Source organism: Chelonoidis abingdonii, chromosome 15 (assembly GCF_003597395.2).
Source record: "Chelonoidis abingdonii isolate Lonesome George chromosome 15, CheloAbing_2.0, whole genome shotgun sequence".
Classification (NCBI taxonomy): domain Eukaryota; kingdom Metazoa; phylum Chordata; order Testudines; family Testudinidae; genus Chelonoidis; species Chelonoidis abingdonii.
In genome coordinates, this window is record NC_133783.1 from 32,442,436 (window position 1) to 32,468,846 (window position 26,411).

Here is a 26,411-nt window from a genome sequence, read left to right on the forward strand (position 1 = left end):
AGACCTAAGAGGTGCTAGTTGAGAGAATGAATTCTTCAAGGGCTGGAGATCACCTCACCTTCTTTTTGATTGACACCATCATTTTCCCCTAGCAGGTTAAGAAACTGCAGCTTTTGGGTCATGCTAGACTCATAACTGACTCTTGACACCCAAATACCAAATTCCATCCATCTTAAGTCCAAATAGAAGCCTGTGGCAGCAGGAAATAAAGACTTCTCTACAGCCATCCCTAGGCTCTGGTATTTTCTCATAAAGGAAGTAAAAAAGAGTCCCAGTATTGATGTTTTCCATTCCAGCTGTAAGATGCATATTTTCACCATAGCTGCCCCCAAAGACCCTGAGAAGAAGAAATGCTGGCTTGATTGCTGGCTATCTCACTCTTTCCCATTGTTTGTATAATCGATGTTGAGTGCACAGTTACAACAGTGATAGGTTGTACTGAATGAGTGATAATTGCAACAGATGCATTTAGGATAACCCAGGAAGGAGCCTTTAAGATTAAGAAATAAGAGAACGAAAGCATTGGTGTTGGAAAGAGCAGTATATCTAGGCAGTTATAATTAGGGATGCATTAACTGGTACAAATAAAATAATTATTTAACCCAAAACTTAAACTAAATGCAACTCTGACTCTTTTGTGTTGAAAATATGTAGTTAATTAGTTGCCTATTAATCAAGGTACCTACATAACCATCTAGGTCCCCCTTACTTTCTTTAAATGTTTGACCACTAGAACTTTTCTGATTTTTCCCTGAATGTGAATCCTAGTTTGAAGGTGAGGTTCACTAACAGGGATTAAAATGGATTAATAGTGTATGTAAGCCAAATATATAGTTATTTATAAACAACACCGATTACATTTCAAATGTAATCTATCAGAGGCCTGGTCTACACTAGGCGTTTAAATCGATTTAAAGAGCGTTAAATCGATTTAACGCTGTACCCGTCCACACTACAACGCCCTTTATATCGATATAAAGGGCTCTTTAAATTGATTTCTGTACTCCTCCCTGACGAGAGGAGTAGCGCTAAAATTGATATTGCTACTTCGGAATAGTGTTAGTGTGGATGGAAATCGACGTTATTGGCCTCCGGGAGGTATCCCACAGTGCACCACTGACCGCTCTGGACAGCAATCAGAACTCTGAGGCACTGGCCAGGTAAACAGGAAAAGCCCCGCGAACTTTTGAATTCAATTTCCTGTTTGGCCAGCGTGGAGCTCTGATCAGCACAGGTGACCACGCAGAGCTCATCAGCACAGGTAACAATGCAGTCTCCTGAGAATCGAAAAAGAGCGTGTCTGGCGTGGTTCAGGGAATTAGCTCCCTCAGTTTCTTCCCCCCCCACCACGTGAAAGAAAAGGGAAAGAAATCATTTCTTGACTTCTTTCAATGTCACCCTATGTGTACTGAATGCTGCTGTAGACGCGATGCTGCAGCAGTGAAGAGCAGTATCCGCTCCTCTCCCCTCTCCCCCTCCCTGGTGGTAGATGGTGCAATAGGACTAGTAACCGTCCTCATTGAATATCTAACATGTTGACATGAGGGCATCATTGCTGGTTACTCCCAGTAGATAGGACAGAATACGGCTAAAACCAGCTTCATCATAGCAACTGGGGGCTTCAGCCCCCTCCCTTTCCTGTGTAAAGAAAAGATTCCTGTACTGCCTGGACTGTCATAGCAGCAGCATGCTGGGCTCCTCTCCCCACACCGCTTAATGTCCTGCCTGGACTATCATCGCGCCGGGAGGCTGCCTCCCCTCATTTTATGTCACTAATCAGTGTTTCTTATTCCTGCATTCTTTATTACTTTCATGACACAAATGGGCAGGACACTGCCACGGTAGCCCAGGAAAGGTTGGGGAGAAGGGAAGCAACTGGGTGGGGTTGTTGCAGGGGCACCCCCTGTGAATACTGACACGGAGCAGCTGTGCTCTGATACACTGGTCCTCTAATACACTTGCCCCTTATTCTAGGCAGGACTGACTCTATTTTTTAGAAACCATAAGGGAGGGATTGACTCGGCCCAAGGAGTCAATCCCAATTTTGCTTTTGCGTTGCGCCCCGGCCGAATTTCAGCCAGGGGCACTCATGATAGCAGCGGACAGTACAGAGGAGGAGAGATAACCGTCATTTCATTGCCAGTTTTCTCCGGCAGTAGACGGTACAGAACAACTGGTAACCATCTCTGCTATCATTGCAAAAGCAAGTGAATGCTGCTGTGTAGCGCTGGAGTATCGCCTCTCTGTCCGCGGCATCCAGTACACATACGTGCCGGAAAAAAAAAAAGCTGAATCGGGCTCCATGGTTGCCTGTGCTATGGCGTCTGCCAGGGCAATCCAGGGAAAAACGGCGCGAAAGGATTGTCAGCTGATGTTTTTCCCGGAGGAAGGAATGACTGACGACATTTACCCAGAACCACCCGTGACAATAATGATTCAACCCAGAATTCCAAGGGCGGGGAGACTGCGGAACTATGGGATAGCTACGGAAGAGCTACCCACAATGCAACGCTTCAGAAAATCGACGTTAGCCTCGGACCATGGACGCACAACGCCAAATTACTGTGCCTAGTGTGGCCGCATGAAATCGAATTTATAATATCAGTTTTATAAAACCGATTTTAGCTAATTCGATATTATCCCATAGTGTAGACGTGGCCAGAAACTGAGGAGTCTTAAAACCCCATTTCCCCCTTTTCTTGTGATTGTCAATGCTCCATTGGTGCCTTAAATAATTTCATTGGTAATCATTCAGTTTAATATAGCTGCTCCACCTAGTGGCTACAGTGCTGTTCTCTCCAGCAAACAAGGGGCCAACCACCAGGTCTTCTGTTTCAACTTTGTTTCGGAAAAAGATTCCACCGCCACAAGATATTTATATACCAAGCTACAATGTAGCTAAGAGCCAGGTTATCCCCTCCTGGGGAGACATCCGTGGAGGGGGCCTGAGGGGTTCAGAAACTCTGAGATTCACCTTTGAAATGTGCCTCTGCAGTTGAGGCACTGGGGGTTCAGCATCCCGACGCCAGGGCTCGCATCCCCAGGTAGGGGCAGGAAGCAGCATTAACGTAGGTGCTGTCCCTTGCCCACAGAAAGCTGCCCCTGGGCTCCGCACGCTGGTGCCTGCGGCGGATGCTGTCTCCACTTGAGACATTTTGCCGCACGTTCTCCCTGGTGCTCTCTCACACGGGCTCCGCTCTCCTGGCCGGGGCTGTGCCGGGAGGCTGACAGCCCCTCGCCCGGGCTGGCTACGCCCAGGGTGGTAAGCGCTGTGCGCGTGAGATGGGCGCCGAGCAGGGCTCGCAGTCAGTGCGGCGTCCGGGGAGCGGAGCCGGCGTTTGCAATGTGGGGAACCTGCCACTGCTCTGGGTGCAGCTGGGAGAGTCCGGGGGCCGCCGTGGCCACCGCGCGCGGGGCCTTGCGCTCAGTGTCGGTGTCACTCGCCATGCGCTGCTGGCTGGCTGGGCAGGGAAGGGGGAGCGGATGCACCGCCACAGCAGCACAACGGCGCGGGAGCCTGGCAGGGTGCCGCCACCAAACTACAACTCCCAGCATGCCTTGGGCGGAGCCGGGTCTGAGGCGCACGCGCAGTGCTGCAGCTCTTAGGCGGCTGGTGCCACGTAGGTTCAGCATGGCTGCTGTGTTTGCGGATCTGAACGTCGCGGGCGCGCCGGAGAGGAAGTCGCTGCAGAGTTTGCTGGAGGCCGCCGCGCACCGTGAGTAGCGACCGCCCTACCTCGCCTGGGGCGCTGGGCGGGGTCCGCGCAGCTCTCCCAGCCTGTCAGGCCTGAGCGGTGCGGGGCTCGGGGTGGGTAGCGCCGAGCAGCGCTGAGCTCACGGGAGCGGTTGTGACTCCTGCTGCAAGAGCTGGACTGCTGGGCACCCTCCGGCTGCAGCGTGCGTGCGAGGGATGCCCCTTTCCTAGGTACGGAGCTGTTGGTCCCGCCCTGCGGGGTGGAGCCGGAGTGCGGAGAGTGCTGTTGTTCCGTCTTCTTCCCCTTGTTGGTAGGAAGCCGTGTGCTTTGTGCTGGTAGCACCAGTTTCACTGGGGGCAGTGACTGTCTCGGGAAGTGGGTGCGGAATCGGCCTGCCAAGTCAACCTGGTTCCCAGAGCCTGGGACGCTCGCTTGAAACTGTGCCATCCACCTGTGCTCTCTGCATTGCAGGGACCTGCTTTAGACTCAGAGAACATGGTTTTCCAGTCTCCCTTTCGACTAGATCCCTGGACTGAAACTGAATGTGATTTTAGGGGGGTTTAAATCTCCTAATTTGAAAGCCATCCTCATGTTACATTTTTTGTGTGTCTCTGTTTGTCCAAGCACCGTTGGTAATGCTGTGTTTAGCAAACAAACTCTGCATCGTCGGGCATTCTTAACAAAATAAGTTTTACTGGCTAGTTTTAAGTTCTTCTGTTTGCATCACATCATGCAATACATTTTTTACTCTCCTGTGCATTGAGGCTGGAAAGATAACATGGCTAACTATTATGATAGGTCCAATGAATAAGCCAGTGTACGTGTTCCCTTTCTATCGTGGCAGATGTGCACTACTGCTAGTAAAAGTTCACTGTAATACTATCCACCCTGGGAGTTGGGACTTTTTGCTATGTAGCTTTCCTAGCTCAGACTGGACCCCCAGTGACGAGGAGGGTCTCACTGGGTTTCAGAATGTTTACACTGCTATTTTTTAGCCTTGCAACCGGAGCCTGAGTCAGTTGACCTGGGCTCTGATTGTATGTCTGCACCACACAAAAATATGTGGCTGGCCTGTGCCAGTTGACTCAGACTCAGGACTCTTTAATTGTCGTGGTGTAGACATTCAGGCTCAGGTTGGATCGTAGGACCCTGTGAGGTGGGAGGGTCCCAGGGCTCAGGAAGCCTGAGCCCAATGTCTACACTGCAATTAAACAGCCCCTTAGCCTGAGCCCCATGAGTCCAAGGTCATGTCTACACTAGCACTTATATCAGCAAAACTTTTGTCACCTGGGGTGTGAAAAAAACACCCACCTGAGTGACATAAGTTTTGCCAGCATAAGCGCTCGTGACATAGGGCTTGGCTACACTTGCAGCGGTAGAGCACTTTGGGTTAAACCAGCCTTCGGAGAGCACACTAGGGAAAGCGTGCCAGTCTGTCCACACTGACAGCTACAAGCGCACTGGTGTGGCCACATTTGCAGTGGCATTGGGAGCGGCGGATTACAGGCAGCTATCCCAGCATTCAAGTGGCTGCAACGTGCTTTTCAAATGAGGGGTGTGGGGTAGAGTGTGTAGTTTGTATGTGGGGGAAGAGAGAGAGTGGGTTTTTGGGGTGCTGAGAGCGTATCAGCATGCTGTCTTGTAAGTTCAGATCCCCCTAGTCCCCCTGCCTCTCGCTCACTCAGGCCATGGCTACAGTTGCAGATGTAGAGCGCTTTGGGTTAAACCCGCTTTCGGAGAGCACACCAGGGAAAGCGCTTCAGTCTGTCCACACTGACAGCTGCAAGTGCACTGGCGTGGCCACATTCGTGGCACTTGAAGCCGCATTTGGAGCAGTGCTTTATGGGCACCTATCCCAGAGAGCACCTCTTCTCATTCTGGTGCTGTGGCTTGTGGGAACGGGGCATGGGGTGCAGGGCATTCTGGATCCTGTCCCAGTGCCCCGTGATGCATCGCTTCGCATCCCAGCAATCTCTGTGTTTCTGTCCACATTTGGAGCCATCTTTCAACAGTTTCTGTGCAGAGCGTGCTTTGTCTTCCCTTTTGGTCTGCGTGAATGGAGCCCGAACTGCTGCGGAACCATGCTGACGAGTCTCGCCAGCACATCTCATTTGGCAGTCGAGTTACTGCTTAAAATCCAAAGTGACAGTGAGGAGTCCAACAATGATATCAAGTTGCCTAACGCATACAACATGAAATTGCTTGTCTCATTCATGGGCATGCTCTCCACTATGGAACACCGCTTTTGGGCTCAGGAAACAAGCACTAAGTGGTGGGATCACATCATCCTGCAAGTCTGGGGTGACGATCAGTGGCTGCAGAACTTTGGATGAGAAAAGCCACTTTCATGGAACTGTGTGCTGAGCTCACCCCCACCCTGCGGTGCCAGGGCATGAGATTGAGAGCTGCCCTGCCGGTGGAGCAGCAGGTGGCTATTGCAGTCTGCAAGATGGCAACTCCAGACAGCTACCAATCGGTCGCTAACCAGTTTGGAGTGGGAAAGTCGACAGCTGGAATTGTGTTGATGCAAGTTTGCAGGGCCATTAATGGCATCCTGCTCAGAAGAACCATGACTCTGGGTAACGTGCATGACATTGTGGCTGACTTTGAATAAATAGGTTTCCCTAACTGTGGAGGGGCAATAGATGGGACGCATATCCCTATTCTGACACCAGCCCACCTAGCCTCCGAGTACGTTAACGAAAAGGGGTATTTCTCCATGGTTCTCCAGGCGCTTGTGGATCACCATGGTCATTTCATTGACATTAACGCAGGCTGGCCTGGAAGGGTGCATGATGCATGCATCTTTCGAAACACTGGCCTGTTCAAGAAGCTGCAAGACGGGACTTTTTTCCCAGACCAGAGGATCACTGTAGGGGACGTTGAAATGCCCATTGTGATCCTTGGAGACCCCACTTACTCTTTAATGCCATGGCTCGTGAAACGCTACACAGGGAGCCTGGACAGCAGCCAGGAATGGTTCAACTACAGGCTGAGCCATTGTCAAATGACTCTGGAGTGTGCTTTTGGTCATTTGAAGGGCCCCTGGTGCTCTCTTTATGGGAAGCTGGACTTGGTCGAAGACAGCATCCCTGCAGTTATATCTGCATCTGTACCCTCCATAATATTTGTGAAGGGAAGGATAAAAGCTTCACTCAGGCATGGGCCTCGGAGGTTCAACACCTGTAGGCTGAATTTGCACAGCCAGAGAGCTGGGCTATTAGAGGGGCCCAGCGTGGGGCTGCAAGGATTAGGGATGCCTTGAGGGAGCAATTTGAGGCTGAAAGCCACCAGTAATGTCTGGTGCTCTGCATGGGAGTTAAGTGTAGTGGCTGTGTTTGGTACACTGACTTGCAAGGCTTGTTGCTTTCCTGGGCTAAGGTAGATTTTGCTTTATGCACTAATAAAGTATGTAGTCAAAGTAAAAAAAAAACTGCATTTATCGAAAAGAGAATTCATTTATTGAAAAAAACCAAAGTAACACAGAAATACCAAAAGGGCAACCGGGTGGGGTGGGGATCGGTTCACTCATAAGCTTGAGTATGTCCTGATTTCATACTCTCGAATCCTGTCTGGAGTGCTGTGCAGTGAGTGCTGCACTTCAGGGTGGCTATAAGGCATGTTGAGGGTGGTTGAGTGCAGTGGATAAGGGTCATAGTTTTCATGGGTGGGTGGTGAAGCTACGGGTGTAGGAGGCAGCTGGGGGCGGTAAGAACCCGGATGTTGGGGAAAGTGGGTTGGAAGTGACATGAGGGCACAAAGGGAGGAGTTTTGGGACAAGGGCTGTGTGCGAGGGGAGGTGGGCCGTGAGCGCGGTAGTGTTCCACCTGCATAGTGATGAGAGCCTGGGTAGAATCTGCTTGGCGCTCCGTTATGCTAATCAGCCGTTACGTGCTTTGCCACTGGTGGATCCTTCTTTCGCTCTCTCTCCACTTCTGTGCCTTTCGATTCTCATTTACAACTGCTGCATGACTTCATGCAGCGTGTCTTCTTTGCTTTTACGCGGCCTCTTCCAGAGTCTTCTCAGTCTGTCAGCCGGTGATAAGAATGACGGCTGAGATCTCAAGATTGCACCTAGACAGGCAAAATGCAACACTTAACAGAGGCAGCATTGTACACACCAGATAGAGCAATGATTCCCCCACACTTAAGGAGGGCAATCACAAAAACCATACTTTGCCTGTCTCAAAGCGAGCGCACATAACCCACGGGAGCCCCAGAATTGGTGAGTAAGCACAGGGTCCATGGGGACTGTTTGTTTCATGGCTGTACTGTCCTCTGGGTTTCTGTGCCTTGGGGAGAGCCAACAGCTGCAGAGGGCACCTACACTGAACACTGTCCCAACATTCTCCACAGTAGTTCGTCCTGGAAGATATCTTACTGCTGATGGTGGCTAGGGAAGCAAGGGAGGGTCTTCTCCTACAATGCGGCTTCTGTCCTGGCCCATTCGCGGCTTGCCTGTGTGCAGCAATGGTCCCCTCTCCTCACCCAAAGAGCCCGTACGTAAAAACTTCCTTCCCGAAAAGAAAGCTGCTTACCAGGAACTTCCTCTCTTGTTCGTCCTTCCCCTTTCGTGACTGGCTGCCTTCTCCTGGCTCAAGAAGAGCTCCTGGCTGCATGCATTTAGGGATTCTGGGGTGTCTTCCCCCACCTCAGCACCATCACCCGCACTTTCCTTCTCCTCCTCCTCCCACCCTCCTTGCTATGCTGGGCTCGGAAGTGTCCATGGTGGTCGTTGCAGTGGAGGTGGGATCGTCCCCATGTATTGTGTCCAGCCCTTTGTAGAATTTGCAGGTCATGGGGGCAGCACCAGAGCGGCCGTTTGCCTCGCAGGCTTTGCAGTAGGCATTCCACAGCTCCGTCACTTTAACCCAACACTGCACCATGTCTCGGTCATGGCTCCTTTCCATCATATCCCTTGATATCTGCCCGAAGGTATTGTAATTCCTATGTCTAGAGCACAGTTGGGACTGGACACCTTCCTTCCCCTAAACACTGATGAGGTCCAGCACCTCGCCATTGCTCCATACTGGGGATTGCCTGGCACGTGGAGGCATGGCCACCTGGAAAGGTGCGCTGAGAGCACTCCGTGCCTGGCTGAGCAGACAGGAAGGGGATTTTCAAAATTCCCAGAGAATGTAAAGGGCGGGTCTGACGCTTAATCAAGGCAGCAGATTTCAAAAGTGATGACCAGAGTGGCTAGAACAGGCATTGTGGGACACTTCCGGAAGCCAGTCAGAGTGTATTACATGTCCACACTGGCGCTGCAGCACTCCAGCGAGAGCGCAACAAGCATTATTCCTCTCAGGGAGGTGGGGTACCAGGAGTGCTCCAGCCGTGGAGTCAGAGTGCTCTACGTGCCTTGCCAGTGTGAACAGGGAGTGAGGCAGAGTGCTGCTGGTGGCTTTATTGTGCTATAATGTGCAAATGTAGCCAAGGCCATAGTAAACATTTGCTTTGCCCTGTTGCAGATAAGCAGCGGATGTCTGAAACAGAGCTCTGAAAAGGCACTTCCGCTTTCCTCAGCCAGTTTCACAACAAAGAGAAGAGAGGCCACTGGTTTAAGGAGATTATGGAGCTTTTCCAGAGGTCAATCAGAGCACAGTAACTTAACTCCCTGTTTACACTGACCCTGAAGTGTCTCACCCAAAACACCTCTCGGGGAGGTGGAGTACCAGAAGTGTTCCAGCCAGGGAGTCGGAGCACTCTACGTGCCTTGCCAGTGTGGACGGGGAGTAAGGTAGAATGCCCTGGGAGGCTTCATTGCGGTATAAAGTGCCAGTGTAGCCAAGCCCTATAGGTACCACCACTCATTGACCTCGTTTTATGATGTAGGCAGGAGAGCTCTCTGCTGTCAGCATAACGCGCCTACATGAGCAATCTTACAGCGGCATAGCCATGTAAGTGTAGACATGGCCCAAGTCAGCTGGCACAGGTGAGCTGTAGGTGTCTAATTGTAGTGTAGACATACCCTGAGACTCTGCAGCGGGGTGTTTTTGTCGTTTTGTTTTGTTTTGTTTTTTCCTTCTGTATAGAGACATACCTTTAGGCACTGGTCCTATGAGCACTTGTGCATGTACTCTACTGTTAAGGAGCAAGTAGTCCCATTGACTTTATGGGATTACTTGTGTTTTTACAATTCAGTATTTGCATAATTGTTTGTAGGACTGGGACCATAATTCTTCATGTATTTAAAGGGGGAAAAAAATTAAGGCATCATGTCTCCTACTGATTTTCTGTTTTCAGAAATCTCAAATTATTACACAAAGAAACCTTTCAGATTTGTAAATGATGTGTGGAGTTTAATTGCTCATCTTAAATCTTTCTCTTCTGATTAAGTTCTATTAAATAGTAAATTGGACAAAAAAACCTTACCATATGTTTACTTTTTCTAGTGGGATATTCAACTGTTGCTATTAACCATGTCATTGATTTCAAAGAAAAGAAACAGGTAGGACTCTGTTTCAATATTTATTCTTGTTTTCTTTATTTGTACTTAGTAATAAGTTCATAACTTTGCATACATCTAGATGAGTGATCTAAGAAGAAAGCAAGTTAGGGAATTACAGGATCCTTCAGTACATGACTAAACTACCATTTTGTAACCCCATCTATTGAGAAGCTGTACAGTTTGGGACTACATTTTTTTATCCCCCATGTTTAATATATTGTAATTGTGGTATTTTTGTTTATTTTTTTCAGGAGATTGTCAAACCAATATCTCCTTCAGAACTGTTTCCATCTTTGCCTATTGTACAGGTATGTTAGAGTTTAAATTCCACCTGCAGATGATAGTTAAGGATACAGAATCCGTGACTGACCTTTGTGATTAAATTGTGACTTTACTGGAGCTCCATGACTTCGGCTTCAGCCGGTCAGGGCTGTGCTCACTCCTCCTATCCCCCTGCAGCTTCGGCCGGGGATAGGGCTGTGCGCGTCCCTGTTCCCCCCCTTCCTCCTGCACCTTTGGGCCGGGACTGTGCCACCCCCATGGCTTCGGCTGGGGCTGGCTCCTCTGCTGTGTGCACCCACCCTGCAGCTTTGGCATTTTCTGGAGCCGAAACTGTGCCCCTCCAGTGTTGCTGGGGCTGTCAGTCCCTCCCCCACCATGTGGATCCAGGTGTCATTCCTTCCTCAAGCCTTCCCCCCCCCCCACTATTTTTATTAAAAGTCATGGACAGTCATGGCTCCCATGAATTTTTGTGTATTGCCCATGACCTGCCCCTGACTTCTACTAAAAATAACTTGACAAAATCTTAACTAGGGCTGTCGATTAATCGTGATTAACTCAAAAAAATTAATCGCGATTGAATCTCACGGTTAAACTGTAAAATACCAAATGAAATTTATTAAATATTTTTGGATGTTTTTCTACACTTTCAAATATATTGATTTAAATTACAGCACAGAATACAAAGTGTACAGTGCTTAGTTTATATTATTATTTTTATTACAAATGTTTGCACTGTAAAAATGATAAAAGAAATAGTATTGTACAGTAGTGCAATCTCTTTATCATGAAAGTGCAACTTATAAATGTAGGGGTTTTTGTTACATAACTGCAGTCAAAAAACAATATAAATTTTAGAGCTTACAAGTCCACTCAGTCCTACTTCACATTCAGCCAATCACTAAGAGAAACAAGTTTGTTTACATTTACCGGGGATAATGCTGTCCACTTCTTAATTACAGTGTCACCTGAAAGTGAGAACAGGCATTTGCATGGCACTGTTGTCGCTGGTATGGCAAGATATTTACGTGCCAGATGCACTAAAGAGTCATATGCCTCTTCTTGCTTCGGGCGTCATTCCAGAGGACATGCTTCCATGCTGATGATGCTCATTTAAAAAAATGTGTTAATTAAATTTGTGACTGAGCTCCTTGAGGGAGAATTGTATGTCCCCTGCTCAATTTTACCCACATTTTGGCATATATTTCATGTTATAGCAGTCTCGGATGATGATCCACCACATGTTGTTCATTTTAAGAACGCTTTCACTGCAAATTTGACAAATACAAAGAAGGTACCAATGTGAGATTTCTAAACATAGCTACAGCACTCGACCCAAGATTTAAGAATCTGAAGTGCCTTTCAAAATCTGAGAGGGATGAGGTGTGGAGCATACTTTCAGAAGTCTTAAAAGAGCAACACTTTGATGTGGAAACTACAGAACCCAAACCACCAAAAAAGACAATCAATTTTCTGCTGGTGGCATCTGACTCAGATAATGGAAAATTAATATGCGTCAGTCCAAACTGCTTTGGATCATTATTGAGCAGAACCCGTCGTCAGCATAGACACCTGTCCTCAGGAATGGCGGTTGAAGCATCAAGGAACATACAAATTTTTAGCGCATCTGGCACGTAAATATATTGCCGTGCAAGCTATAACAGTGCCATGCAAATGCCTGTTCTCACTTTCAGGTGACATTGTAAACAAGAAGTGGACAGCATTATCTCCTGCAAACTGTTAAAATTACATATAAAAATGGACTTCAATTTTAAAACTGCATTTGTAGTGCCCTTATTGTTTGATTAGAGAACAGTAGCGGTAACGCAATTAAATGTGTTGTTACTCTTCTGTGTTGATTTTTTTGTTTGTTTGTTTAAAGCAAAAACAGATGTCAAAGAAATACAAGAAAAGCCACTATTTCTGAGGAGCAGAAATGTACCAAAAAAGTACAGAAGCAAAGCATTAAAATTAGAAAGGCAAAAATATGAAGAGTATGTTTAGAAGTAATCAGAAAATTGGTATAGTCAAAAATATAAACAAAGCATCACTCTCTCTATATAGTAATAGGCATGAAAATCTATTAGCTAGATTTTTGCTTTATACTTTTTTCAACAGTCTCTTTGATGGTTTATTTTGCTTACAGGGAAAATCCAAACCAATTAAAATTGTAACCAGACTAACACTTGTAGTTTCGGATCCTTCTCACTGCAATGTATTGGTAAGTGCTTTAAAATGTATTTATTTTGTAAGTTGTATTTTCTCTTCATAGTAAAATGTTATTTTTGAAATTTTATGGATTTCACAATAAATGCTGCACTAATTTGCTGATTTATAATGTCTCCTTACGATTGCATCACTCTCTGAAGATGTCAGTTTATAAAACTGGGATGTGCTCTGCACTGGTGGTTTACTAATGGTGTAACATGCTGCCATGAGAAATCAGTGTTCTGTTCCCATGCCTGAAGGCTTCAGGTAAAGTGCTGCTACCAACCCGTGTGATAAGGTGGGGGAAGAAGTTTTAAAACATGAAATCATCACCCCATCTCTAGAACTTGAGTTCAGATTTTAAAAATATGACAATAGAGCTGATACTGAATTCGTTTGTTTAATTTTTTTAAACTTGAACTCCAGGATAACTATCCCTCCCTCCTCCTCCCCCCTGAGGCTGCAGGGAGTTTTGCTGGGTGTTCTAATAACTTGGGCGAGGGGAGGACTTAGAAAATGTAAGTGATAAAGTAGGACGTGTGTGGCTTGCAAAGCAAACAGTCGCTAGTGCTTTACTTATTGTGTAGAATGAGCATGAAAATAATGACTGTGGTGAATTACTGTCAGCAGATAGGGCTGCTAATAGAGCCTTAATAGGAGTGGTTTGGTTTTACAACTCACAATGGGAGAAGCGTGTCTTCTGTTAGTAGTTGTTTTGGCAATTTTCATGATACATATCTTTAGCATCTTCCATAAATTAGTGTGATTTTTTTTTTTCCTTTTTTGTCAGAGGTCAACATCTACAAATATAAGATTGTATGACATCATAGCAGTGTTTCCAAAGACGGAGAAACTGTTTCATGTAAGTATGTATACATATATATATCCTCTCTCGATGCATCTGAGAATCCATTTGTGATCGTAACTGCCAATGCTGGAATAATGTTTAGTACTTTGGGTTGTATTAGATAAGTGTTCTGCTTGGATTTCATCTCAAACTTAGTAGCGTGCAAGGCAGAAAAAGCACACCAAGTGGCAGTGAGAGAAAAGCATCCATTACCCATGTTAAGCTGCCTGCGTTCAGAAAGTTTGTCTCAAACCATTTGACTTTCCAAATTTGAACACCTTCTTCAGGTCATTAGGTGTTTGGCTTAATAGGAATTGTTTTAGAACTCTGTTGAAATGATGCTTTGTGATGACTGAAGGAGTGTAAGATTTAAATGTTTGAGCAGTGGGGTTTTGTGGGTGACTCTCTCACTGACCTAACACCCGCCCTCCCACAAAAAAAGTCTGAGATCTGTTACTGAAAAGCCATATGAAAATAGCAGCCAATCGTTTTGTTTAAAAAAAAAAAAAAAAAATACAGGTGGAGGAGGGTAGGGCAGGACACAGCTTTGCTTCTATAGTCTCTGCACATGTAGAATGTATTTTCCTAAATCAAATGTTTCCATTTTAAAAAAGTCTTCCTAGGCATTGAGACTAGCTTTTGCCAAATGTAGGAGGAGAAAGCTTGCTCTTGCAAAACCTTGTTTTTTTCTTATAAAGTATTTGTGTGTAGCTTTCCCTTTGGCTGCCAAGGGCAGCACTGAAGCTGCAGGAAATGAAGTAAGCCCAGGCAAAAGCATTTAAGAAGAGAAAAATATTTAAAGGAAAGTTGTAGTTTTCTTGAACACAAAAGTTAGTGTGATAGTTCAAAACAAACTTTCAGGTTAACTCTGTTCCCATGACACGGGTGAAGATTCAGTCTCTGAATGTGTTGCTACACAGAAATCTTCTTATTATACACCTTTACCTCGATATAACGGTGTCCTCGCGTTATAGGTGAAACCACGTTATATCCAACTTGCTTTGATCCACCGGAGTGCGCAGCCTCACCCCCCGCCCCCCGGAGCACTGCTTTGCCACGTTATATCCGAATTTGTGTTATATTGGACCACGTTATATCAAGGTAGAGGTGTATTTTAAACAGATGTTTTGGACACTACAAACTATCACAGTGAAAGGGCTCCACATCATACTGCTGAGAAAGATTAATCTTGTGGTTTAGTCTTTCTGTAATGTATATTCAAGAGCCTTTTAGTGGCAGTTAAATAAGGCTTGCTTCTCATATTGGTTATCACTCAAAATACAGCTATTTTATACTCTTTAAAAATGGTATTGTTATTCCTGTCAACTTATGCAGGCAGTTTTGTGTGTTTGACTATGACCTAATGTGGTTCAGTTTTTGTACTTGACCGAGAAAATTTGTTCTGCTCTTATCCAGTAAGATGACATTCACCCTACCTATCATCTCTCACTGAGTATCAAGAGGTTTTTCCCTGCCTCTGATTGGCTCACAGTGCCAGCCTCCATCTCCCTTTTGTTTAATTTTCAGACAAGCACATTTGTGGGTTTTTTCCCTCCATCTCCTCAGGCTTGAGAGGGGCTCCTTGTAAACATCTGCAAAACCACTTCATTACCCTCATCAAAATACCCCCTTACAACTCACCTGTGCTGTGAAGCCTACAGAAAACTTGACCATGCTTAGGCCACTAGTGACCTGAAACCACAGCCTATCATGCTGACCAATAGTGTTCAGTGTTTCCTTGTCCTGCCCCATCTGTCTGCATGTATTCATCTGTTGTCTCTTATCTTCTACTTAGATTGTGAGCTCTCTGAGGCAGGGATTGTCTTTGTTTGTACAGCACCTAGCATGGTCAGCTTCTGGTCCATGATGAGGGCTCCTAGGCACTACGGTAATACAAATAATTAGTAGTAGAAATTACATTTTCCCCTCGCAGTACCATATCTTTTCAGAGTCATTCTGTCAGACAGGAGGAGGTTCAGCTTTTTGATCAGCTGAATTTTCTGACCATCATGTTTTTAAGCATTTTACAGTTGCTGTGGAAATACAGTTAATGTGCAGTCAGACTCCAGTGGTTACTGAGCATTCCACTGCACACCAAGTTGTACTGTTTCTTTGTCAATATATCTTGAACAAACATCACAGCCAGAAAACTATCGATTCTAAAGCACTGTCTAATGCAGGGTGGTTTCCGGATTAACTGGTCAGGTAGTAGACATTCGCTCCCTCCTGTGTCTCGTGCACAAGGTGTTGAAATGTGCGATATTTGCATAGCTGGTGTGAGTGCCCCAATCAGGCTGATGGTCTGACACAACCTGGCATTTGTCAAAATATTTTGCATGCATAAAATTGTCATGTGTATCCATTGATTGAAAACTCATTAGCTTCTCTGTTAACTGTGGAATTCCAGGCATGAGTAGCAAGTAACCGTCTGCTTTTGCTAGTCTGGCTGACAGTGAACAAACTGATCTTTAATGTGGGAGATGATGGACTAGCAGCTAGCATAGCAAATCACTTGATGGGAATGCCAGTATTCACTTTCAAAGGAAGTCTGCCAATTTGGAATGAAGTCTATTTAAAAAAATGGCTGAAAACTATTTTCTGTTACTACAGCTGCCACTGTATGCCCCTGCTTCCCCAGCCTATTTTTGTAGTTTAACTATCAAACTTCCCTGCTTAAAAAAAAAAAAAAAAAAATTGTTTACCCCTGCCTTGTGAAAGACCCATATGTGCAGGAAACTGACAGAGGTAGAATTTGACTATACAAAGTAAACACACTGAAAGATATTTTTTCTAATATCTTTCAGCCATAGTAATCTTAAATCTTTCTTATAACAACTGTAGTTTAAGAAAACTCCCATTTGACTGATTTTTCTTTTATATTAATGTTCCTCTTTTTGAATAGTTTTCTGAGGTGCCTTGGAATGTCTTCCTCTTTCTGTTTTTAGGTTTTGAAAGATGCAAATGACCTCAGAAAAAATCTGCAAGAAGGGAGATATAGGTTAGGAAAAATTCCTAACTTTAAGGGTAGTTAAACACTGAAACCAATTACCTAGGGAGGTTGTGGAATCTCCATCCATCATTGGAGATTAGGAACAGGTTAGGCAAACACCTGTGAGGGCTGGTCCAGATCAGTGGTTTTCAAAATTTTTTGGCTGCATACTGCTGTCCAAATAATGTAGTCTATCACGTACTCCCATCTGAGATGGTCAGAAATGACATGTGCGGGGGTTCTGCCTTCCATTTAACAACAGCTTCTAGAGGTTTTCAAACTGTGTGCCCCCCTGGGGGTTCTAAGGAATGTTCGAGATGGGGATGGGAGTGGCGGTTCTCAAAGTTTTTGAGCTGAAAGGCCCTCTCGCCCCCTTGAGTTACAGTTTTTGGTTGCAACCTCCCACCCCCCTCTCCCCCAACCAGATAGACTGGGTGGCCCCATGAGGTGAGGTAGAGCTCCCTCCCCAAGCCCTGCCCCTGTGAACATTCCTCCTTGTCCCTCTAGGGCAGGGGTGGGCAAACTTTTTGGCCCGAGGGCCACATCGGGGAATAGAAATTGTATGGCGGGCCATGAATGCTCACGAAATTGGGGTTGGGGTGCGGGAGGGGGTGAGGGCTCTGGGGTGGGGCTGGAGATGAGGAGTTTGGGGTATAGGAGGGTGATCTGGGATGGGAGTGAGGGGGTCAGTGGGCAGGAGGGGGATTAGGGATGGGACAGAGGTGCAGCCCCCAACCCAGCGTTCCGGCTGCAGCACCGAAGCGGAGCCAAGCCACGTAGTGCGGCTCCCAACCCAGCGCCCCGACTGGAGCGCCAGGGCAGGACAAGCCCCAGACCTCACTCGTCAGTGGGTCGCGGGCCAGCTTAAAACGGCTAGCAGGCTGTAGTTTGCCCACCCTTGTTCTAGAGGGGCACACCCCACAGTTTGAAAACTTCTGATTCTGAGTCACACAGCAGAAAGGAAATTTGCACCAGTGCAGCTTCAATTTTAATTGAATGGAGATTAAACATTGATTAAATTGCCAAGTCTTACTAAATAAAGCGCGTTGTCCACTGTTAAAGGATTTTTCTCACCTACCCCCCATGAGAGCTCATGTGCCCCTAGGGGTATGTGAACCCCAATTTGAAAACCACTGGTCTAGATAATCCTTAGTCCTGCATCAATGCAGGGGATTGGACTAGATCACCTATCGAGGTCCCTTCCAGTCCTGTGATTCTATTTATTTTATCCTAAGGTTGCTCAAGATCTTTCCAGGAGGTACTGGTAACAGTGTAAAACAACTGGAACTGGAATGTTCAGTCTACACAAGAAATTAGAGCAATATATTATTCTTTAGAGCCTGAATGTCCTGGTAATTGTTAAATAAGTTAATAGGTAGGTCGTATTTCCCTAGCATGTACCTGATCTTCCTTTGACGCATCTCCTTCAGATGTCAACATTTAAATCTTATTGGCTTCGTCAGTAAAATATCACTTTGCCAAAGTGTAAGCTCTTTTGTCTTTGAGAATTTCAAGGGATAACTCATTTATTTTACTGCCAACACCAATGTGTCCACTAGGTGATGCTGTTGTCTCCATTGAGGGTGCATGATCTGAGCTGTAGTGACAGGACTCCATGTATTTTTTTTCTTTTTAAAGTTTGGGCAATCACTCGGTGTGACTTGCCTGGTTGATCCAAAGACTGAGCAGTTACTAGAGTAGAGTGAATCTCAGCAAATGTTCCAACTTTCTTGACAATTTAGGAATTCTCCCTTTAAACATGCTTCTTTCTTCTATTTAGTTTGACTTTTCCTTTTTTGTTCCTTGTGACAGCTCCTAATCACTGGGAGTCCAGCTGGTATTCTTGAATTTAAACAGTTCTCCCTTCAATTGTGGCAAATTCGTGACATGGAATAGATGTTTTCCTAACCTGCTCAGGTGCAGAGAAAGTCTGGTTCTCTGTCATCCCACAACACATCATCTGCTGAAACTTCTGTCTTGTATTTTTGGGTATGTCTGTACTGCAATACAACACACGTAGTTAGCCCGTGTCAGCTGGCTTGGGCTGCAGGGTTATAAAACTGCAGTATAGACATTTAGGAGCTTCAGTTTTATAGCCCCGTAGCCTGCGCCCTGCAATCCCATGTCAGCTGAAACAGGCCAGCCATGAGTGTTTTATTGCGATGTGGACTGATCCTTTGTTTTCATTCACTTGTTTGTGTCTTTCTGTCTCCAGTTCCTGTGCCCTTGCTGCTGTCCCATGTAGGGGATGATTCAAAGCCCAATGAGGACGTTGTTTGTGCTCACAGTCAACATTTACACATTAAATTCACTAACTCCTTGGCTCTTTGTCAGTATCTTGATAACAGGAATGGCTAGGATGACATTTTAAATATCAAAGAAAGTTTGTAAGTAGCCAAAAAGAATCCAAAATGAAGACTGTGATTTCTTGTAGATGTCCCATGAGTTGCCAGTCTTTCCAGTTGATAGCATTAGACTGTAGATAAGGAAGGGGATAAAAATAGGTTAAGGCTCTGTCCATACTTGGATCAAAGAACCATACTTAAAATCAGTTTAAACAGCATTCCAGCTAAATGGGTGTCTGATAGTATAGCCAGCTGGTTGGAAATCTGTTAAGCTGGAACTGCAGTTAAACTGATTTCGAACATTATTTATCAAACTTGGTTTGAAACGAAGGGTAAATAGGGCATACATTTTGGAATGCCAATATTCCTCAAACCCCTCTTCAGTATATCTAGGAATCATTTGTACATGGTGTAAAACAATTGTGCTTTGGAGACTCTTGCATTAGAGCAATGTGGGCTGTGTGACAGGGTTGTGTATGCCCGTTCCCACTTAAGATGTAGGGGCAGGGTGTAAGTAGCTCATGTTTATGTCTCTGTGGCAAAAGCCAATATACTATACTATTAGCAGAGCAATAAGACCTAGTGGCAAAGTTCACAGATTCGCCTCAGTGAGCAGGGCAGTAAAGCCCAGTGACTAAAGTCAATAGCTTTGCCACTGTTAGCTGGGCAGTAATGCCTACTGGTCACAGTCACCAGGTTCGCCCCAGTCAGCAGGGCAGTAAGGCCTAGCAGCCAAAGTCAATGGATTCGCCCCCAGACAGCAGGGCAGTAAGGCCTAGCAGTCAGAGTCAGTAATCTGCCCCTGTTAGCAGAGCAGTAAGGCCAAGTGTCCTCAGTCAGTCACGCACAAAAAAGGGGTGTGATGGCGGCCTGGGTAGGGGTAGGGGGTCTGCGCTGTACCTGGTGACTCCAGACTCTGTGAGGCCTCCCTGGGTCCCCTGGCGTCTGCCTGGGTTGCAGCGTCTCCGGCTCCCACGACCTTGGGCTTTGGCTGGAGCCTACAGCGTGCGTCCTTCCTCTCCGGCAGTCTGCCTCAAGTGAGCTGAACTTCTGCCTTTTATACTAGTGCGTTTGTAGCATGCCCAGTAGAGTTGAGGCATGGCTTCCTCAACCTATACTATAGGGTTGACACTTCCCCATCCAGTTTGGGTCTAGTGCGCCCCGACACAGGCTAATTAACAGAGATCCCTTCTTCAAGGGACCAGGAAGCAAAACCACAAGTGTTTAGTCATTTCCTTTATGATATATAAAGATGGCCTGCTGAAGCACTTTAGACCTTAGTGTTCCTAATCTCTCTTCCCCAGAGGACTTTGGTAAGCCCCTTACAGGACTGGAATAGTGATGATATACAAGGCTAGTAGGTAGGGATGTGGGAAAGCTACATCTCTGCTATTGGTCTTATGAGACATGGTTAAGCACCTCCAAAAAATTTGCCAGGGTGTTCAGTGAACGAAGGGAGGACTCTACGTTGCTAATTTTAGAACAAAAAAACGAAAAGTGACTTTTGAACTGAAAACTTCATTGAGAAACAGAAAATGGGGGGGAGGTTGGGTTCTGCTTTGCAGCATACCTGGTGATAACTTATGGGCTAGATTCTCCATTCCAACCAAGTGGTACTCAAACCGAGTAGAGAAGTGATGCTGCAGAGGACCACATGCAGTTCCATCGTTAGGAGCTGCCGAGCTCTGTGTTGTGCCCTGGAAAACCCTGACATGCTTACTTGCCTTATAGTGGTGGGGAGAAGGGATTGAGGGGGCTCTTTGGCTGGTTCAGGTTGTGCTAGAGCTATTTCTGCCAGTGTGGAATTCCCCCTCACACACACACACAGGGAATTCTGCACTGACCATCTCCAGCCACTTTATGGCTTCCAGCCTTAAAATGGCCTTGATGGACCAGAAAATCTGGTCCCCTATAATCATCTTTACTGTGTATGCATATATAGCATGAACAAGACAGTGTATGCAATTAATGTCTTGTGTGAGAAACTGTATAAATCACGTGGTCCCCTCAAGGGGAGGTAACTGTCTCTAGGCAGTTCATTGGCCGCATTTAGCTCTTTTCTTCGCTTTTTAAAGAGAACATAAATTGTGAGGATGTACCCTAGTAACCTGGAGCCAAGATTTTAAAAGTGATTAGTGACTTTTGGGCATCCAATTTGAGACCCTCAGAAGGTGAGTGCTGAGCACTTTCTGAAAATCAGGCTGCTTTAATGGGTCTCATGTTGGACACCCAAAACCACAGTCACTTAGCAGTGTCTGAAACGCTGCTGTCCTGGGCCAAATCCTTTTTCCTAAAAGCAAATAAGAATTATATCTCTAGGATTTGAGAAGTAACTGTGGGGAGGGAGGTTTATTTGAAAAAAGGAGGCTCTGCTGTATTAGCAATGTGTCTGGTAAGGGTGGATCGCTTTGCTTACCCCACTTTAAGGGATGTCTTACAGCCAACTGAGAGCAAAGTGACGATACCCACTGCTAAGCTATCTGTTTATTTTAATGGAAAAAGTGCTGTCCTAAACGTGGCCAAGTGCTTTACAAATAAATAAATCCACATGGCACTGTTGCAGTGTCTTGCTGGTATCCCCGTGGAACAGCTCTTGGATTTAAAACATAGACTATGCTGGAAATGTCTTTAATATATCTGTGATATAGCAAACGTCTGCATGTCTAAAGCTGGCAGCCCACTTAAAGGTGCCTTATCTGTTTGTATTTTTGTGATGTAGGTCGCTTGCACAAATCTAGATGTGGATCTGATATGCATAAATGTAACAGAAAAGCTGCCATTCTACTTCCGAAGACCCCCTGTTAACATGGTAAATTTGCAGCTAAATCATTTGCTGCTATTAAACTCAGTATATAATACTAGCACAGCTGAGGTTTTCCACCGGAGTGGTTTTTTTCTTGCTCTTGTACTACAGGGTGATTTTTACTCTTTTATCCAGTATCGAAGATTCAGCAATTCCATTGGCTGGCACTGATTTCACTGCCTTACGCAGATGAGACCTCAGTATAGTCATAGTGTAGAAAACTCCCGCTTGACTCAGATCCCAGAAGGCCTCTGGATGTATCCCGGAGTTCCCTGGGGCAGCTTCCTTAGCCCTCTCTATGCCAACAATCTGTGGTGCAGTCTGTTGCGAATGGAGTACACTGGAGCACACTGCACACCAAGCCCTAGGGATGCACTTCACCACTCTGCAGCCAGCAGCAGCCAGGCTGTTGAGGGTGGGAGTGTTTTTCCTCTGAAATCTGCATTTTATGTCAAACTTCAAAACAGGCAAAAATAAATTTAAAAAACCCCAACCAAACAAAAACACCTTTGCTGAACATCCTATTTTAAAAATTAAGAATTGCAATGTTTCATTTCAGTAGTTTGAAAGCCCTGAACAGTGATGTCCTAATTATCCTGGGAACAGGTGTATATGGGCATTATCCCGCCAGTGTGACTCAGCCTAGAGGTAGAGAGCCCAGTTCTCAGATTAGATGGTAGCTCAGTATAAAGCCTTCTCAAACTGCAGCCATTCTGCTGAGACAGCCACCACAGGAGTTAGTTATGAAGTTTATGTACTCGTGGGCTCCTTATGGGCACCTGAGTCGCATCAGTGGCACCACCTCAGTGTGGAAACAGGGTGAGCAGTAGCGTTTTTCCACAGTGCCTCATATTCCTAGGCCTAGAATGTTGACATTGTGGGGCGGGAAGAAGCGGCGCTAGGCGCTCTGGGATAGGGTTACTTTGACTCAGGTCTGTGCACTGCAGTGTGGATACCAGAACCTTAGGTTCAAGCATGGGTCAGAAGATCCTTAACCTAGGGTTAAAATGCAGTGTAGACACTCAAGCACAGGGTTCCCTGACATGGGTCAGCTGACTCGAGTCCCACTAACCTAAGGCTTACATTGTTGTGTAGACATACCCTGAGAGCCCCAGATCTGGCACAGTCCATCTGGTGGGCTGCTGAGGATGGGGACAGACAAGCTGGCAGGAAGTCAGTCAGGTTTCTGACTGAAACCTATTTGCCAGGCAGGTTTCCCTGGTTCTGACCAGTGCTAGTGATGATGTTTGATAAATTTCATGCTTGGGTGTATGTGGGGGACAGACACAGCAGCTAATTGGACAAATGGAATAAGAAGGTACTCTTTCGTGTACTGCAACGTCTTGCTATAAAGTTCCATAATGCTAATGTGAGATAGTGTTATGCAGTGAGCTGACTACAGAGCCAGGAGATAATCTGCAAAAGTGGGAAGATCTGTTTCACAGAGGGGCTGTGAGGGTGGGTTAATGCTCTTTTGTTCTGTGTTTGTACAGCACCTAGCATAATGAAGTCCTGGTCCATGGCTGGGGCTTCTAGGCACAACTACAGAAGAAATAATAACAAACTGTACTACAGTCTGCTTTCCTTCAAAAAATGTCAAATGGGGTGGGGAAGATTTAATTAACTTCTTTTTTCTCCCAGAATAACTTCTCCACTAGTCAGTACTTGAGTACTGTGGTAATGAGTGCTACGGAGAACCCTCAACTTTGGAAGGTGATACTCTTCAGGACCAGCTGTGAAGCTGCAGAAGGAGTGTTCTGTCGATTTTTACACTGGCTGTCTGTTCATGAAATGCTCCAGTGATTAACCAGCTCTTCAGAGTTTGGAGCCATGATTAGCCTTCTGAAGAAAGGAAACTTCCCACTGTTCTCTTTCTGTAATGCTTTGAGACTTCCACACTTGCAGCTGATCAGCTGTGATTGTCTCTCATCTGAAAGCCTATTTTACTGCCTGGCAAGTAGAGAGAAAGAGAGGGCTTTTTTTTTTTATAAGCCTCAGTTACCTGACAGTCTTAAGTTCAAGTGCATCTACATGGCATACAGACACAATGTCTTTATTTTCACCATTCAGACTACAGTGTGTTTCTGTCAGAACAGTTCCTGCCACATGTTATTTTGTATATAAAGCAGTAGAACTAATCGAGGAAGTCATCAATAATAGACACTAGTTGTAAGATTGGTATGCGACTCTGCTTTTGCTTTTTGATTATTTTCTTTCTTTTATGTGAAGGCAATAGATCGCGGTGTTTACTTTGAACTTCTTTACACCCCTGCCATCAAAGACTCTACAATGAGAAGATACACAATTTCAAATGCTCTGAGTCTGATGCAGATCTGCAAAGGAAAGGTGAGCTTTCAAACTGAAATAAAATTGTCAGTTATTAAGAGTCTTCTGGAGTTGCATCGGCTGAGCAGTTTCAAGAAGGTTTGATTCTGGTATTTCTGTATACATGATTGAGCCTTTGCCTGCCAATACGTGCAAACCATAATTCCAACTACAGATACCCTTGGCTGTGGAACATCTAATATTTCTAAGGCCGATGCTTTTAAAATGGTCGAGATATTTTTCGGAGCAACCTGTCAGTTACTGCAGCTGTAACAGTGGGGTGATGCAGAGCATTCACAAAAACAGTCCTGGAGACTTCAGATTTGCACAAAAATAGATGTTTGTGCATATTGTTAAAGGTATATAGTGAATTTCTAAATGACAAAAAGCATATCTTGTAGATCTAGGCAAACTATTGTATCATGCTGTAATAAGCCTCTTCTTCCCAAATCTGGACCTTAGCGTCCAAAATCTGGGTGCTTAGCATGAACCTCCAAGCTTAATTACCAGCTTGGCTCTTATCTCGCTGCCACCAGACAGGAATTACAGCGCTGCCTCGCTCTGGTCCCCCAGACTTTCCCTGGAGGGGTTGTTGGTGGGGGAAGTTCTCCCTTCATAGCTACTGCCACTTGCTCACAGGGGCTGGAGTAGTTAAGCCGAAGGGAGAGCTCTCTCTCTCCTGTTGGCTTAGAGTGACTACATTAGGGAGCTTTCAGTGGCACAGCTACACTGCTGTAAACTCTATAGCAAGGGTGGCCAACCTGTGGCTCTGGAGCCACATGAGACTCCTCAGAAGTTGATATGTGGCTCCTTAGCCTACCCAGAGAGAAAAACTCAAACAAGTCTTAAAAAGAAGACTTTATATAAAAAAAAGAAAGAAAAAAGACATCAAAATATTCTCTGTATCAAGATGACAATAAAGGGCCATTGCTTATAAGAAAAATATGAATAAACAGTCTGATTCAAAAAGATATATCCAATTTGAAACATTCCAGCAAGGTACACACATGTAAATACAATATAAACCTATTGCTTTTCCTTTTGTACTCACACCTTGGTAACAGAAGGGTAGAAAGAAGCTTAGAGATAGAAAGAAAACCTCTTCTCTCATAACCAAGAGAAAACAAACAGACAGAACAAAAACAAACACCCCCAGAAGTTCCCTCCCTCACTTTGAAAAATCCGGTTTCCTGATTGGTCCTCTGGTCAGGTGTTTGGTTCCCTTTGTTAACCCTTTACAGGTAAAAGAAACATTAACCTTTAGCTATCTATTTATGACACATGCCATATCATATCTTACAAAATACTTTAAATACAGGATCTTGCCAGTACACTTCTACCCTGATACAACACTGTCCTCGGGAGCCAAAAAATCTTACTGCATTATAGATGAAACCGTGTTATATCAAACTTGCTTTGATCCACCGAAGTGCACAGCTCCGCCCCCCCGGAGCGCTGCTTTACCACGTTATATCCGAATTCGTTTTATATCGGGTTGTGTTATATCGGGGTAGAGGTGTATTTAAAAACAGTTAAGTGAAAATATTACTAAACTCCTATTACATAAAACAATCCCATACTGCTGGCTGCCACAGGGCAGATTTCTGGCTGAAATAGCTCTGTCCTATATTCTGCTCTGCTTCTGAAACTGAGGAATGAAGAAAGTCTTATATCTGAAGATCCTCATGTTCCTCCTATTGATATGTTGCATCTCACCAGACCTCAGTAGAGAGGAGGAGGAATCGCAACTTTTTTTCCTTTTCTCTGTGGAGATGTGATAGGTAGCACCACTTCCTGAATCTTTCTTCTCAGCCTCCCATGGCCGCGTGCCTCAGCGCTGGGCAGGGACTCTTCTCTGGCCTCTCTCCAGCTAAGGGGAGTTATGATGTTGCCAGCTCCTGGATTCTGCCGGCTGTTCCCCTTCTGTGCGGAGTCTGGAAGACAGGCATTGGCTGCTGCAGCTCAAAACAGCAGGCTTGATTTTTCCAGCTGAAGCAGTCAACACCCTTAAAACTCAAAAGCACCCTCGAGATCCATAGTAAGCAGGTTTAAAGGTGGCCTGCAAAGCAAAAACATCTCCTGAGATCTTTCTTGATGTGTGGGGAGAAGTTCCTCTGTGTGTTACTTCGGCTTCTGGCTTTTAGTGCTCTCTGAGCCATAGGGCAATGCACGTTCTTTCGTGCTCAGCATCAGAAGAAGTCTTGTGCATAGTAGAGACAGTTAGATCGTTCCATGGAAATGCAAATAGCTCTGAGGTAATCAGAGCTCCTACTTGTGCACACAATTGCTCTCCTGAAATCCATGCTCCACTCCTTGTGTTCAGAAAGCGGAGGGCAAGTGAAGCCATGTAGAAGAGCAGCAAATGGGCCATGTCCCCCTAACTGGAGACGTGTGGTATGTAGGGGGCAATGATGTCAGCAGGAAGAGTGCAGAGGCCTCACAGCTCAGGCTTTGCCCTGAGAAGGAATC

At 45.6% G+C, this 26,411-nt stretch overlaps 1 protein-coding gene across 4 annotated transcripts in view; it reads left to right on the plus strand.

Annotated features, from left to right (window-relative positions):
- Positions 1-2,750: 2,750 nt before the first annotated feature.
- The window catches only part of RPP30 (ribonuclease P/MRP subunit p30), a 34,877-nt gene continuing 11,216 nt past the window's right edge, over positions 2,751-26,411 (plus strand). For 2 of the 4 annotated variants that reach the window (XR_012657071.1, XM_032768778.2), the window contains exons 1-7: positions 3,305-3,716; positions 10,091-10,146; positions 10,398-10,454; positions 12,572-12,646; positions 13,424-13,495; positions 21,534-21,623; positions 23,847-23,963. Coding sequence is in view for 3 of the 4 variants with exons in the window: in XM_032768778.2 (XP_032624669.1) it covers positions 3,344-3,716; positions 10,091-10,146; positions 10,398-10,454; positions 12,572-12,646; positions 13,424-13,495; positions 21,534-21,623; positions 23,847-23,963 (840 nt within the window). In the remaining variant the exon portion in view is untranslated. Of the gene's footprint in view, positions 3,717-10,090; positions 10,147-10,397; positions 10,455-12,571; positions 12,647-13,423; positions 13,496-21,533; positions 21,624-23,258; positions 23,331-23,846; positions 23,964-26,411 lie in introns of all 4 variants that reach the window. The other 2 variants (XM_032768777.2, XM_032768779.2) reach the window with 2 other exon arrangements.